The 16,277-nt window shown below is 36.9% G+C and overlaps 3 protein-coding genes and 1 pseudogene across 4 annotated transcripts; 2 read left to right on the top strand and 2 right to left on the bottom strand.

Annotated features, from left to right (window-relative positions):
• Positions 1-349: 349 nt before the first annotated feature.
• LOC306764442 lies at positions 350-1,217 on the bottom strand (annotated as a pseudogene). The gene has a single exon. The product of its transcript is annotated as an uncharacterized misc_RNA (transcript).
• Positions 1,218-4,562: 3,345 nt separating this feature from the next.
• Positions 4,563-5,426, top strand: LOC306764839 (uncharacterized protein; the record flags this gene model as incomplete). The annotated part of the gene is made up of 1 exon (XM_079252119.1): positions 4,563-5,426. One exon carries the CDS (start codon positions 4,563-4,565, stop codon positions 5,424-5,426), a length of 864 nt encoding a protein of 287 aa, XP_079108245.1.
• A 2,916-nt stretch (positions 5,427-8,342) lies between these two features.
• Positions 8,343-9,227, top strand: LOC306764838 (uncharacterized protein; the record flags this gene model as incomplete). The annotated part of the gene is made up of 1 exon (XM_079252118.1): positions 8,343-9,227. One exon carries the CDS (start codon positions 8,343-8,345, stop codon positions 9,225-9,227), a length of 885 nt encoding a protein of 294 aa, XP_079108244.1.
• A 1,732-nt stretch (positions 9,228-10,959) lies between these two features.
• On the bottom strand, positions 10,960-14,637 carry LOC306763945 (protease-associated domain-containing protein 1-like). The gene is made up of 5 exons (XM_079250913.1): positions 14,409-14,637; positions 13,920-14,020; positions 13,687-13,796; positions 11,512-11,679; positions 10,960-11,403 (listed from the first exon to the last, which is right to left on the bottom strand). The coding sequence occupies exons 1-5, from the start codon at positions 14,482-14,484 to the stop codon at positions 11,283-11,285; spliced, it is 576 nt and encodes a 191-aa protein (XP_079107039.1). The 5' UTR covers positions 14,485-14,637; the 3' UTR covers positions 10,960-11,282.
• Between the last annotated feature and the right edge of the window lie 1,640 nt (positions 14,638-16,277).

Genomic DNA, 16,277 nt, shown 5'->3' with positions numbered 1-16,277 from the left:
TATATATATATATATATATATATATATATATATATATGTATATGTATATATATATATGTATATGTATATATATATATATATATATATATATATATATGTATATATATATATATATATGTATATATATATATATATATATATATATATATGTATATATGTATATATGTATGGATATATATATATATATATATATGTATATATATATATATATATATATATATATATATATATATATATATGTATATATATATATATATATATATATATACATACACATATATATGTACACTGTGTGTATGGATCAAAGTAATGCATTTTCTTTTACTCTTACCTCACAACAATCTGCCTCTCACCTTCTTTTCCAACACGGTCCCCCACACTTTGGTGAGCAGCGTCTGTCTAAGCGCCCTGCACCCTCTCAGGTACAGTATGGGGGTTAACGCTGCATTAATCCTGGGTAAAATGCGAAGAGGATCAGTACCGTCGTTTCTAGAGTTGTAGCAAGGGGTGCCCAGGAAATTACAAGCAGTTAAATGAGTAAATAAGGGAATCCAGGCCCCTAAGAAAAACACAGCCACCACTAGTATGAGATACACAGAGGAGCGTTTGTTATCCCTCTCTTCTGAAGGCGGCTCCCTTTCCAACTAGAACTTGGCAATGATGAACAGCCTGACATTCATCCCTATCATTATTACCACTGTGATTATGTTCCCTGCTAACGTACCAATGCTCGTGATCTGCCTGGCTATCCCGAGTGTGACCAAGTTGTGCGCAGCCACGATGCAGAACGCATAGACCCAGTAGAGCAAGATGACCAGCAGAGTTCTGTTTCGGGTCATCCGGTGGGAGTATTTAAACGGTGACACAACTGCATGGTACCTGTCTGCCTGTGCAGCCAGAATAGCCATGAAAGACAGTCCCAGAAATGTGGGAACAATGTAAAAGGTTCTAGTAGGTGAATCAAAAGCATCCCGCACATCTAGAACACCGACATAGTAATAGGAAAAGCCTGTGCAGGTGTCACTGAAGCAGGTGCTCAGCATGTACATGAAGCGGTTCTCTCTGCGCAGCGCACCGTTCAGCAGTATGGAGAGACATACAGACACGTTTAGGAAAATAATCGCTGCAGCCAGTAACATGTTAAAGAGAAACAGCAAAACGTTGCCAAAGCTTGTGAGCGGCAACACAAGAGAGAAAACATAGCTGTTGTTTCTCATCGGTGCGGTGAAAACGCATGCGCAGGATGACTGACAGTTTAGCTCTCCATCGCTCTGAGTGGCAGTGATGCAGCTGTAACTGTGCAGCACAGGGTGACTTACGTCTGTTCTGCTTTATGTAGCAAACACAGAAACACGTCACCTGAGTGGTTTTAATCCCCATAGGAAAGAAACATCTCAAGCAAAAAAAAAAAAAAAAACTTGTTCAAATGGTAAGCGATTTGGAAAAGTGCTGCTTTTGTTTAATTTATATTTTATCATATGCTGGAATAAGTGCGGTACTTTTAAATAATTTTTAATATAGATTTAAGAATATGTGTACAGAATTATGTGTACAGACTTTGCAAAATAAAGTAATTCAGTTCCTTAATCCGTGAGGAGTCTGTTCTTTGGGGGAAGCAGCTGCTGTGGACCGAGGAGAAGCGGTACCAATGGTTCTAGTGTTACAGCTAAATATGTGACTCATCAGAATCTGTGAACCCAGGGAGGCTGGTCCACATAGATCACTTTTACACTGGTAGGCTCTCACCGATGTACTTACACTAGTCTGGCCATCAATTTCCTATCATCTTAACTGCAGTTCACCGTCTGCTAGTGTTGTTCTCTTAAACTCATCCAGCTTCTGCTTGGATGCTGGTATGTTGCTCATGATGGAGTAGTTGACATTGCAGCTGATGTCTGCTTCTGTATCACTATTTGTGATGCAGTTAGCAGGACTCAGTGACAGCATGTCAGCCACCACTCGTGTTTTTCCCAGTACATACTCTGCAACAGCACTGAACCTCATGAGTCTGTCAAGCAATCTTTGACACCTGAGTGGCACAGTATCCAGCTCTTTGGTTTTGATCACAAGAATCAGGGCTTTGTTGACAGTAAGCAGTCCATGCCTCTCAGGTACTTGCCAAAATGTTCACATGCCCAGACACCTGCCAGACACTCCTTTACAAACTGTGCATATTGAGTCTCTGCACTTGTTTTCTAATGCAGTAAGCAGTACATTTGCATCAGTCCTCATGTTGCTGTAAGAGCACTCCTCCAAGCCCATAACTACTGACATTGGTGGATACTGCTGTTGGTCTGTTCGGATCATAATATAGCAGCACAGGTGTGTTCATCAAAGCTTGCTTGAGACTGTGGAACATTCTCTCTTGTGGTTCATCCCTGAAGCATACCACGTTAGTTTTGAGGAGTTGCCGGGTAGGATGTATATTTCCCCACAAAATCTTTTCATGTGCTAATTTAGTTCTGTCAGATTTGATGGGGCTGACAGGTCTGCTATCGCTTGGACCGTCCCTGGACAAAATGCCATTTTCACTTGTCTTTGTTCAGTTTTAGCACTGGACTCGTGGGATCTCCGTACAGGCTACATTTCCCTGTCGTACTTTATGTTCCAGCATGACAGACCTAATGCAATCACATCATCCACATACACCTCTACCCCCCTCAAGATCTGACAGTATTTCACCATCTGCCTTTGGAAGACTTTGGGATCTGCCAAATGATCTTACATATGTTATCAGCATGCTACTTTCACTTACAGAGGAATCTGCCAAAATCCACTTGAAGCTTCGCGGATGAAGACTTCTGCCCCTGCTAGCTTTGCTAGGACCTTATCAATGGCGACAATCATCTTTCTTTCTCTTTTTACCTGTTCATTCCCCTTTTCACGTCTACATGGACACTTTTCCTTTTGGGTTCACCACTGGCACCATTAGGGCTGCACCAGTCCGTTGACTGATCAGATCCTGCATTCTGCAGAGTTCCTCTTTAACTTTGGAATAGCAGTGACACTATCCAAGCTGTGGTTACTGCTTAGGGCACTGCTCATATGCACGCAGAGTTTGACCAACTTCGTCTTCAGTGTGTCATGTTCCTGAAATGCTTCACTTAGAGGTTCTACTTTCTTCCATGCTGAGTCCCAGTGCTGCTTCATTGCTGGGCTAGTAACAACGTAAACCTGTCTCATGCAGTTTCCGCTTTGCATTTTAAAACTAAATATGGTTTAACTAAGCCCTGTTCCCTCTCCAGCGGTGTTAGAATTTATCACCATGATCAGCTCCTCTATCAATCTTAAAGTTGGCATGGTGTTTTATCTATTGCTCTTTTTCTGGGGTGTGCACTAAATCCACTAAGGTAGAATGACCTTTTCTCTCCTGTTGCATCAGACCTTAACGGCTCCCCTCTTGCTGCATCTTCTCTGCACAGCAGTCTGCTTTCTCACCTATTGTGTTTTTCCACATCTTGCACATCTCCTTTCAACATACTGTAGCCATATTTTTCCTTTAGACTTTATCTCTCCAGTTCTGTTTTAATTTGTTTTCTTTTCAGTCATTTTGTTCCTGTAATGTGCATGGCTTTGTTTTTATAGACTTGCTCTTCGGGTGGTATAGTCTACTCAAAGTCTGTAGCCACAAAGTAGCCAGATCATCAAACTTTTTGCAACACCATGTGAAAGCCCCTCTAGTCTGCCGATGGCACATTTTATGCCTTGTACCCCATAGAGAAATATCACTGTGCTCACATGGGACAATTCTGTCCTCATCAAGCTTCTTTGCAGTGCGGCACAGGAGAAACCTGCCATTCCAAGCTAAAGCCTAAAATTCAGAATCCTACTTCAGCGCTGGTCTTTCCTCAGTCGTGGACTGATTCTGACACCATGTCAAATGACGACTTAGTCTGGTAACAGGACAACCAAAGAATAACAACCCATAATTACACATACCCCATTTTCTCTGTCACACTGGTCTACCAATAAGGAAAAACACTTTCACATATCCTCGACCAAAATGAGGATGTATGGACTGAATTGCTAAAAGTGTAAAGAAATTAATAAAAACATGTTGGATGGCAATAAAAAACAGAAATAAGTAATTATGAAGATTGTGTGCATCAGAAAACATAAAAGGGAAACAGTTTACGACAAAACAAATTCAGACAAAAAAACTAAAGGAGGGATGTTTTTTTTTAAAAGAATGAAACAGTCAAACAAATAAACTAAGTGAAAGTAAAAATGGAGAAGTACATAAATAAATGTGTTATTAAAGAGCTCAATTAAAAAAATAAGATGAATGTACAAATTTGTCACATTTTTATTCATTTCTTAATTGGGAAAAATATTTAAAATATAATTCATTGGAACGCCAACTTGTTTGTTGGGCTATTTGCTATATATCTGTCTATGTTTTTTTGTTTTTTTTTCCCCCCGGTTTTTATTGATTGCTAGGCGCTTCTTGTTTATGAAGGAGCCCCTGTCCTTTGGGAGGTTTGCTTCTTTAACACAAACGAGTCGGCTACCACTGTTCTAGTATAAATTAGATCAACGCCATCTCCCCGTCCAGAGTCAGGATGCTCTTCAACACCACCGTCCCTCTGTCGGTGGATTTCGACACGCCTGGAGACTTCTTCATCTTCATATTTCATATGCTATTCGCCACAAGTGCCGTGCTCGTCGCCGGCTCGGTGGTCATCGGGATATCGTCCACCCGGTCCCTGCGCGTCCAGAACCGTTTCATATTCATGCTGAACACGGGCCTCAGTGACACCATGACAGGGTTCTCCGTCTACTACCTCGGCCTCTTCGACGTCCAAGAGGGTTACCCATCCAGGAATGGGACATTCTACATTTTACCATCGTTTCTAGGCGTTAATGTCTTAACATTCCTCTTTGCTCAGTTTGACCGCTACTTTGCGGTTTGTCACCCTTTCTTTTACCGTCGCTACATCACAAAGTCTGTTGTAATCGCAGTTTGCGCATTTTGCTGGGTGTATACGTACTTTATCCTCACCATGCAGAACATTGTGTCCATCTCAACGGCAGCTCAGATAAACGCGTTTGGTGTCATGTCCTTGCAAGTTATAGTTGTCATTAAAATCATCATGACAATTAAATTATACATCATAGCCAGGAAGCACCTGACGAGAGAGGCGCCCAGCGCCGAGAGAGACAACAAGGAGTCGCTGCGCATCATCGTGTTCGTGGTCATTTGTTTCCTTGTTCTGTGGTGTCCGTCCTTTGTCAACATAATTGTCAGACAGCAGACTGGCCAAGGTCTTAAGTTTAGGAATGAAGCCACTAACCTGTTTGCTATCATGGCCCGTATGAACGCGCTGGTCACCTCCACTGTTTACATCTGGGGCAGTCCGGCGCTGCGGGGGGCCGTTTGGAGGACAGTGTGGCGGAGGGTCTGCCAAAGGTGCAAGGCAAGGTAGGAGCACTCTGAACACTTTTCCTTCTACTTCATATTTGTCTCTAATATAAGAATGGTCTGATCCGTCATATCTTTTGCAGAATTGGCTTTAAATGTGATCGGATGACCAGGCCGCCAGAGTCAACATCTTCTCAGGCATCATGAGGAAAAAACGGGCTTGGCAAAACCTTCACTTATTGATAATGTGAATTTTATATCTAGTTTTCTGAGTGACTCCAATACATCACATTGCTCCGTTCAACGTTTTTACGTGGTAATCTTTTCTTATGTTTCCCTTGTCAGATGCTATATCGATTCTTTTGATAACATTCTTAGTTGGGGTCATCTGGCCTCATTTTGACATTTAATTTAAAAAGACCGTTTTAACACAAACGGACAACACAAACATTATGTTTGTGTTTGTGTTGTTCTGTTTTTATCTTCTTGGAAAGCATTTTGATTGATTTGACTATATGTTAGTCCGAATATCTTTTATGAAGGGAAATTGATGGGATGGAACTGTATCATTACAGAAATGACAATCTTTTATGGTGATTTCTAATGCACTTTTTTTTACCCAGTGTTAAAGAAAATTAATGTTACTGATCTTAAAAACAATGTTCATCTATATGCTGCAGACCTTTCATGGGACATTTGTATATTTCTGCATGTAGAGCTGCACAGTTCTCCGCTGGGATGGTAAAAGCTGTTTTGCCATTTTACCAGGACCGTAAAGATTCCCATTGAAAACTGCTGTTGTACGCTGTCTTGCAGACACTGTTTAATTTCTTTTTGTTTTTATATATGCTGGCTGCATTTTGTGACATTCACGAGTCAATTTCTTAAAACATGGTGAAGATTTAGTTATTTGCACTATAGTGTGCCTAAAAAGGTGTTGTAGGCCTATTGCATTTTATGGAAAGGATAACACGGCGACTATAAATCACAATAATAATAATAATAATAATAATAAGTGTAGAACTATATTATATAATTATTATAATAAATATACTGTGCAGCTTTAACCTAGAGATTTAGGCTAGTCTTTTAAAAAGAGACATAAAATTAAATAAACCAAAAAAGTTATAGTTTCTAGCTACCTAAAAAAACTAATTTTTTCTGTATGAATACAAAGAAGCTCATTGAATTGTATTTATTTTTAATCCTAATTTTAATTTGATTTATTTTCTATCTTCATTTTTATTTTTCGGTTTTTTATTATTTAAAACGTTTTGTTTTTTTTTTACATTTTATTTTATTACTATTATTATTTTTTTTAAATCACTGTAAGACCCTCTTTATCCTCCTCCTATCACTCTTTTTCTCTCTCAGAGCTGGATTCATCTGTGGAGGAAAGCATTTTGGTGAAGCTGCTTTCAGCAGTAATGGATTAAAATAACCAGACAGTTGTTCTCAAAGTTTGGAATGAACGTGAATTCTCAATCACAACATGAAATGGTGGTTTGAAAATTGTTAGAATACAGACAATAGTAAATATTTTGTTGTAATAAAATACTTAAAAAAAAAAAAAAAAAAAGCCATAGTGGCATATCTTGTGAGTGTTTAGTGCTGAAAGAACGGCGATGAAAGGGTTTCTGAGCCTTTCTGTTGTACTTTCTGAACCTAAAGTTACACCCAGACTTCTACGTGTGAATAACTATCAATTTCAACATTTTATTTATTTTTTAATAGTAATATTTAAATATTTTAAACTAAAATTTATTTTAAAAATGTTCATATCACTCATAATTACTTTTTTAAACTGAAATATTTTATTTATACGCTTATTTGCTGAACTTAACCGATATGATGCCAAAAATCTAATAAAAGAAACTGTGACTTTAGTCTTTCCACTCTGATGACAATCTTCCTTTTTGTTCTTAGTAGATTACCCTAAAGTTCGACATATGCGGATACCCATTTACCCCAACATAATATTTTCCATCATGCCTTGAAGTATTTAAGGACTTTTAAAATATTTAGTATGAATAAATACCAAGGATAATACAGTAAGTCTGTATGTAAGTTAAATGACACCGAAAATAAAGTTCGAGATTCGTTTTAATTTTCCATTTCTCGACCAATAAAAACGATGCCAGATTGTTTCTGTGTTGCATAAGTTTGTCATAAAAGTTGTGAAGTTAACCAGGAAACTGTAGTTTTAAGGTTTTTAACTGCCTATTCTCTGGCAACTTCGTTTAACTGAGGAAAACTATGTGATGTGCACGCATTTTTCAATAAGACGATGCAAAAACATGTTTTGCACGCTTTTCAAAGACAAATGAACTCCAATACTGAACCAGATGATTTCACGATGAGCAGCTCGTGACAGCAATGTGACAACTAGTCCGAATAAATTAGCCTTTAAGGAACGTGTTGTCGATCTGAAACGTAACCTACAATAGATATAAATTATATATATATATATATATATATATATATATATATATATATATATATATATATATATATATATATATATATAGTTAGTTAGTTAGTTTTGTGGTTTCTTAACACATAAATCAATGTAAATATGTTTATTGGTATTTTCAGATTTTTTTTTTTTAGCTACTTGTGTGTCAAACTAATGAAATAGTTATCAAACTGTATATGAAGCAATTTATGCTATATAGAGTATTTTGCTTTAATGTAGTGAAGTAATATTTTTTAAATGGAATAAGCATGGCCATATTTTCTAGCAGATATACATTTTTAATGGAACACGTTCATGTTTGGCTGAATAAAAGCGCAATTGCAGGCCAATGCTTCTCGTAAGGGAGAATGATGAAACACAGTCCCTTTAAAAATCTGGCTTGGAAAAAATAAGAGAGACCTCAACATTTGATTTTCAATGTGGAATAAGACATTAGGTCACGTGACCCCATCTCCAGAGACTTCCCGGTATATGAAAATGAGCTGCGCTAGAGAGCCATTAACCATGCGCCTTTCCAACATGACAGGCTCTCAAACAGGAGTCCCTCTTTCAGTGGACTTCAGCAGTCCCGAGGACTACTTCATCTTCATTTTCCAGATATTATTTGCAACAACTACAGTTCTGGTAGCCGGAACTGTGGTCATTGGCATCACGGCCACTAAAGCGCTGCGCGTTCAGAACCGGTATATTTTCATGCTGAACACTAGTATTTGTGATACTTTAGTTGGCTTTTCAGTGTATTATCTCGGTCTGTTTGATGTTCAGGAGGGCTATCCTTCCAGAAACGGAACATACAATGTACTGTCGTCTCTCCTTGGGGTTAACATACTAACGTTTTTATTTGCACAGTTTGATCGCTATTTTGCTGTGTGCCATCCATTCATCTACAGTCGCTTCATAACAAGACAGATGGTGATCAGCATCAACATCTATTGCTGGGTTTACAATATTGCTCACTTGCTTGCCAGGAATTTGTTGCCAGTTTCCAAATCTATAGACTTATTTGTATTTAGTATCATCATATTTCAACTCGTTGTGTTCACCAAAATAGTCATGACTATCAAACTCTATGTGGTTGCGAGGTACCAGCTTGACAGAGACCCCCCCAGCGCAGAAAGAGAAAGCAAGAAAGAGTCGTTGAAAATCATCATCTTTGTTGTCATCAGCTTCTTGGTGTTGTGGTGTCCGTCTTTTGTGAATATTTTTATCAGATTTTTAGCTGGAGGAGGGTTGACATTTAGAAACGAGGCCACGAATCTATTCGCTATTTTGGCTCGTTTTAATGCGGTGTGTACTCCGTCTGTGTACATCTGGGGAAGTCCGGCTTTGAGAGAAGCCACATTGAAGACGGTGTGGGGCCGCGTGTGTCCAAGATGCAAAAGGAGGTGAGTGCGTGGGATGTGACTGGACAGATTATTGACACTCGGGGTTTCTTTCAGCTTCTGCTTATTAAAACTCTGATCCGTTTCAGAATCGGCTCCTGTCGGAAAGCAAACCCCATAAAGCAATGACATGAAGATGAGTCTCCTGTTGTTGCCTTTCTTTTCTTCCTGCTTCTGCATCTTTTAAGGTGGTGGGAATGTTTCGAACCAGTGACAGCAAAACTTGATCATACACTTGTAAAAATTCAGAGAATTATCTTGTGTGGCATCTCTTTTCCCTTATGTCAGAGATGAGACTGAACAAAGTGACATTTAAATTACAGAAAGTTTTAAATGTAATGTGAAGTGCAAACAACTATTTCCTTATTAAATTATGTTATTGTGTATAAAGCCTTTTTCAGGATGTAAAAAAGAAATCAGTTTCTAATGGGATAACTGGTTAGATATAACTTAGATGACTGGCCTATGTAAGAAAGAATGCTACTTTGAAACAATTGGGGGTCTCTTCCTACTTAGCCAGTCTGACACTCCTACTTTGATCCTCATAAAATGTTCAACTGTTTACGTTAAATAGGTTTGTTCTCTTTTCATTCTCACAGTTATGCCTGAGATCCCAGGATCCCTGTGGAAACCAGCATAAACTCACGCTGGAAAAAGACAAAACTGATTTAAGCACTCATAGGAAATAAACACTTTTCCTTTTGATATGGATCAAATTTACATTAAAAACAAAAACCATTAATTCTAGGACACACACAAAAAAACCCCCACTATAAATCTGTTACCTTGCTAAATAGATGTCAAATCCATGCTAGAAATTCTGACTAAAATCAATTGATTAGTCACAACCTTCCAATTATGCTACATGTGAAAAAATATTTTAATAAGCACAAAAATGAGCCAATGTTGTGTTTCTCCCTTGTATAATTCTGATAATGCAAGAGGACAGCCAGTGTATGAAGAGGACTCAGTGGCACCATCATGTGATGAGACTTATAATGCAACGAAAACACATTTTGTGATTGTGCAATAATAGCAGCTGACATGTGAACATGTCACAGTGAAACTTAAGTCAGTAAACATAAAAGGTACTCAGAATAATTCTAGATAAGGGGCCATATTCTTTAAGTGTCTTCTAAGATGTTTCCTTACAGATACACGGTTTCATTCAGTAATGGGTCAGTTCAATGGAGTAAAAGTGAAGTCATCTAAAATTATCTTTGCGGCACATTGCCCTATCGAAACCCTGCTGAGAACAGAAGACTCAGTTCTACACTAAGTGTGAGACACTTATAAGTGCAGCTTTTAGCGAGGAATTTTCTTTTACTCATAACCTCTTAGAAGTATTTTAGGAGTAATTCTAAGTCTGGTGAATACTGCCCCACAAATGATGTGTTGACCTTTTGCTGTGTTTTTGGTGTTCTTGCTGATGGCTGACCAACCACTTTTCCGTGAGACTTTTTTTTTTTTGTTTGTTTGTTTTTTGTTTTAACCCTTATTTAATCTGTCATGCTCATCCTGTTTATCTGCCTGTATTGAGTATTGAAAACAGTGACTTTAGTGAATGAAGTTAAAAAGACATGAAGACAGGCAGCTGCTCAGCTGACTGATAGAAAGGCGATAAATACTCAACAGCAATGCCAATTCATCACATTTCCAAAACATTCAAGTTCATGTAGATAAACAAAAATGCCAAGCTTTTTCTTTCAGGTTTCTTACCGATGGAAACCAAAGTGAGTTTATTTTTGTTTTCTGCATGGGAAAAGATGTTTTGCTTCACAGTGGATCCAAGTTGTGTAGATTAATTTTTATTTAAATAACCGGTTTCACATCATGAACACAAGTACTGGAAAACTTTCTGTAAAACAAGTCATAATTTCCTATTTCAGCAGCATCATAAAATGATGATTTTATTCCTTAAGATGGTTTGTTCCATATATATTTGGCTGCAAGTATGATCTCATCATTTGGACAGTTGTTAATTTTCTTATTCACCACAGCTGAGTTTCTTATGTGTGAAACTATGACAAAAACAAAGAATTTGAAGAAGTTTGAGTCATTTCTACCAAAGTGTCCATGGGGGCTGTTTGAGTGGAAATGAAGCCAGAGTGGAAACATTGACAGGAATTGAAATGACAGCCCACTGCAGCGCTTGTCTTTGAAGAGATTGTCTTATCATCATCCTAGAATACAAGGAAAACCGTTTGCAGTTAGAAAATGTTTAAGATAAGGGGGGAAAAAAATAGAAAAAACAGGTCTGAACAAGTATTTAATATGTTCTTATGTCTTACCCATCGCGTCCCAGCAAGAATAGAGAGGGTATGCTTAGTTTGTCTGTGCTTCCATCAGTGACCATGTCAAGATACTGGCTGTCATTGTCCTCTGCATTATCAGCAATCAGAACAGCTTTTCCACCAGCGTCCTGCACATGTCTGGCTTTTTGCACAAAGGAGCAGCCTCTGAAGTGACAGAAGATAAAGACCGGCCATTTTAATAGTGTATGTAGAAGAGTATGCCATGTTAACACTTTGTCCTTATAAATTAAAAAAAAAAAAAAAACTGTTGCCTGTGGTGAAATTCACTAAAATCAAAATGCATTGGGTTAGACTTTTTTTTTTTTTTTTTTTTTTAAACAGGACAAAAAAACGTGACTTTTTTTGGGTCATTAACAACTGCTGGTTTTTGCTTAAAAAAAAAAAAAAAAAAAAAAAAAAAAAAAAAAAAAGCATATTAAAACAAGGCTAGATGTATTAACTTTGTTATTGGAGCCACTTAAATATTGTTTTTACTTCCAGGATTCAACACAGCATCGGGCCAAACTATCAATTTACTTTACACATATGTTCTTTCCAAAGAACAGAAAAGGTGAGGGTTTGATTTTGTCAACCTGTGTCTAAACAATGACACAAACACTTTTGGGAATGTACCTTCAGGTCATTTTGTTTCTCTGATTTCATGACTAACATATTTGCAGAACTCCCTCTGGAAGTCAGCTGACTGCTGCGGTTTGCATTCTGTCTGTTGTTCCACATAATAAAGCATGCGTGTGCTCCGTACCTCTATTTGCTTAAAATTAGCTAAAATGTTACATTTCTCCAGGTTTTTATCTGCATCTCAGAGTAAAATTGCTGTGAAACACTAAGAAATTAATGGTTAATTATTCTGACTTAACTGCTCTCTTGTCCCAATCGGAGTTCTGTCTTCTCGGCTGTTAAAGTCCCAAAATAAATGTTTGAAAGTTGTGCTGACAAACTAACAATTGCTCTTATGGCACAACTTTAAAGTTACATTTTGTGAGTCACTGTGGATATTAAATCCAACAGTAAGTAAGCTAGAAATAAAAAGCAATGAATACTCAACAAATAAAAAATGTTCAGTTCTCCTGGGAAGTCTCACTTAAAGGTGGAGTATGTAAGATTTTCAATGTTTTCAAAATAAATTAACTAATAAAATAACTACAATTATAATTATATAGTTTTTGAACATGTTGGTTCCAGTCTGTTCATATTTGAATGACAAATGACTGGTTGGCAAACATTTAAGAAGGGTATTTGTTATTAATTAAACTTGTAATTTAATAACGCATCAAATATGGACAGACTGGAACCTACATGTTTAAAAAAACTATCTAATTAAGATTGTAGTTATTTTTTTAGTTAATTTATTTTGAAAATATTGAAAATCTTACATACTCCACCTTTAAGGTTCAGAACTGTCTCAAAGGTTTTATCTCCCTAAAAAGGCCCTTTTTGGGGGTCAAGTTCTCCTCTCCAGGACTGTCTAATCCCTCCTTCCTACAGTTACAGAGACAGAGGCCAAGTAAAGAACCCCCCATAAAAGATCCTGGAAAAAGGTTCTTACAGAGTAAATTCAACTTATGAGACAACAGCAACCCTCAGCCAACCATCTGCAGCAACCGGGAAGAATTTAAACCCACTTATTTGGAAGTTTAACAAAGATTTACCAGACAAGAGTTTGAGGATCTGATTTGTCAGATTAAATGCTGGAACACAAAGAAATGTAGCTTCTTTCTCCTGTTTGTGTTACTGAGCAAAGAACGGCTCAGAGTGTATGACACATGTACTCTACGTACACTTTAAAAAAAATTTTTTTTTTTTTTTTTATTGTAAAGTTTACTATGCTTTGCCAAAGAGAAAGAGTCATACACACCATGTAAAACTGAAATGTTTCTCACAAAGGGCCACAGACCCAAACTGGGTTTACAAGGTACTCTGTTACCACTGTTTCCGTTTACTCATGCAGAATTTAAAACCATAACTTCAGTATTTATCCATTTCTCCCTCTCCTTTGCATTACAATACAGAATTCCCATCAATTCCTGCACTGAACCTGTTCTGTTAACATACATAATCCTGTTTTCCATCTGCACACACAAGTGCTTCCCATCCGAGAGGCAAGCAAGAGGAAGCAAGGACAGACAGAACAGGAGAGGTGCACTGACATACCCTCTTTCCACCAGGATTACTTGTCCTTGAACAATTTCTCTGTTGGTCAACTCCGAGCAGCCATCTGCAGGGTCTGCTGGCACCAGAAAAATCTCATCGTAAGACAATGTCTGAGGACAAAAATAGGGACGACCATGCGATTAGAGAATATACAGTTCTGAGGCAGTCATGTTTGTGTAATAAATTAAAAGATATTAAGCTTAAACATATTTTAAACAGGAAATTTGACTTACAAAACGTCCTCCAAAGTCTTTAGCTGGTGCAGCACTGAAAATGTAACTTATCTCCTCTGGACGGATGACACGGAAATACAGCAGATTATTGACTCTGATACCTAGGAAGAGGAAAAGCAAAAATAAACAAAAAGCAACTCACCACATCAAGTTTATATCTGGGAAAATAACTGCAGCTAGCGCTCTCTCTCTCTCTCTGTATATGCGTGTATTTATATAGATATATATACACATATACACGCATATATATATATATATATATATATATATATATATATATATATATATATATATATATATATATATATATATATATATAAAATCTTGTGTGTATCTTTATCCAACAAGTAAATAGCTAAATGTGACTACAACCTTTTTTATGATTGTTTTTAAGTGCAACTTCCAAAGCAGTTTTTAACATCGGTACTTAGCTGATTAATTAACCTGCAGGACTGAAACACTCCTCCAGAATCTAAAACTCTGACTCACCTGAAAAGCGACTGAACTGCACAAAAACGCTGCCGAGGAATAAAATATAAGCTGCTGTTCGAGCCATGTCTTTCATGGCAACACATTTGTATTATTTCCTGATGATATTTGCATTTAACTTCAGCGTGCTTTCATACTTGAGAGCAGTATTGTCTCAATTTGTAACTGCGCACAGGTCGATTAACGATTATTACTGATTAGCAGGTGTCATAAACAAAGGTTAGCAACTTCCGCGCTGCTCTCTGTGCGCATGCGTGAGTTGCAGAGACGGATTCATCTACTAGGCGGCCGCGGGGCGAAAATCAACTAAGTGGACCCCCATTTACAGACCTTTATACAAATGTATCAAAATATTTTTTTTCTTAGAAAAATTGTTTTCCCGCTGAGATTGGTTACCACCCTCATGGTAAATTAAGCCAGCAGTCTAGAGACAAACACAAAGCTACATTACAATTAATCTGTGTTCCAGGTTTACACTTAAGTAAATTAAAATGATCTGTAGTACAGAAAAAGGTACTGATAATCTAAATAACTGTGGCTCAATGAAAAAACAAACATTGATGTTAAAATCTGAGAAAATTGAAGAATGATACAAAAGTCTATTATTTATATTATACTTATCCTTTTCAGTGAATACATTATATTTAATTTAATTCTCATCATTTCAATACAAATTTTAAAAATGTTTTTTTGTTCTATAAGATAGTCTATAAAAGAACCAAAGAAACACATTTTTGAAGATCAGGTTTTATTTATGGCAGATATATCACAGCATGTTATGCATAGACTTCTTTCTTCTATCATCAAGTGCAATACAGTATATATATATAAACTTTAAAAAATATTTACTTCCTGAGAATGTCTTTAGTTTTAAGGAGTCCACTTTAATTTGGTACCATAACTGACATTAATAATTTTTGCAATTACAATTACTTGTGATGCGTTGGTCCCAGCTGTTATATAAATAAATATTATTCTCAGCATGTTAACTGGCAAAACAGTTTCCAGTCTCTGTGCAAATCTACAACTAACTCCTGATGGCCGTGGCTTTATGGGCAGACATCATTCTTGTGTTTTTTGTCCTTTTTCCCAGCCCTTTTCTTCTTGCTGTTGTGGTCCTTGATGGCAACTTTGAAGCCCTTTTTTGATCTCTTTTTCATTTGGCACGGATTATTTTTCCCAATTGTCACCTGCAATTAGTTCAGAGTAAATTAGGTGGAGTAGGCAGATGAGATTGTAAATCTTATAAATCTTAATAAATCAAAGTAAGTTCAGGTTTGATTGCTAAGAGTTCTGCATGGAAAACTATTGTTTGTTCATTGTCAGTGCCAAGTTGTCTCACATCTACATGAGGGATGTTATTTCTCTGTAAAACTGTTTAATTTACTGTGCAGAGTATGAGAAATGAAGGAATCTCTCTATTGTTGATCAGTTATGTGGACACAGTTTCATGTAGCTTAAATGTTTTGGAATATGAATAACAAAAAAAAAAGTTGGATTTTATTGGTTTTTGTGGGTGATGACATTATTATTTGACTTTTACCTGAAAAGTTTATAAAATATTTGAAAAATGTTTCTCTATTATATGGCAGCTAACTGTGCAAAAATGTATTTGACTGCTAGTTAACCTCAATTTAATGCAAGTTAATGTACATGTCTTATATATCGGCTCATTGTGAATTTAATTAGAACAACTCATAAAAAAATATTTAAAGCAAGGCAACAAAAAGTTGGAAAAGTAGCAGGCACAAATTAAAAACAACTTGAGGAGCATATGACAATTAATTACATTAAATAACAACAGATCTGTAACATGTATAAAATGTCTGTGTGCATGAAACAAAGCCAAAGATCAAAGCTGGATGCTAG

The sequence above is a fragment of the Telmatherina bonti genome, assembly GCF_933228915.1.
Source record: "Telmatherina bonti genome assembly, chromosome: 13".
NCBI classification, from domain to species: Eukaryota; Metazoa; Chordata; class Actinopteri; order Atheriniformes; family Telmatherinidae; genus Telmatherina; species Telmatherina bonti.
The sequence above is the reverse complement of the archived record's forward strand: the minus strand, read 5'-3'. Positions and strand labels throughout refer to the sequence as shown.

Coding starts and splice junctions, on each gene's coding strand:
- LOC306763945 (XM_079250913.1), bottom strand. CDS start 14,484: ATGAAAGACATGGCTCGAACAGCAGCTTATATTTTATTCCTCGGCAGC. Junction 11,680..13,686: donor GTAATCCTGGTGGAAAGAGG/GTATGTCAGTGC, acceptor CTGTCACTTCAG/AGGCTGCTCCTTTGTGCAAA. Junction 11,404..11,511: donor TTCTTGCTGGGACGCGATGG/GTAAGACATAAG, acceptor CTTGTATTCTAG/GATGATGATAAGACAATCTC.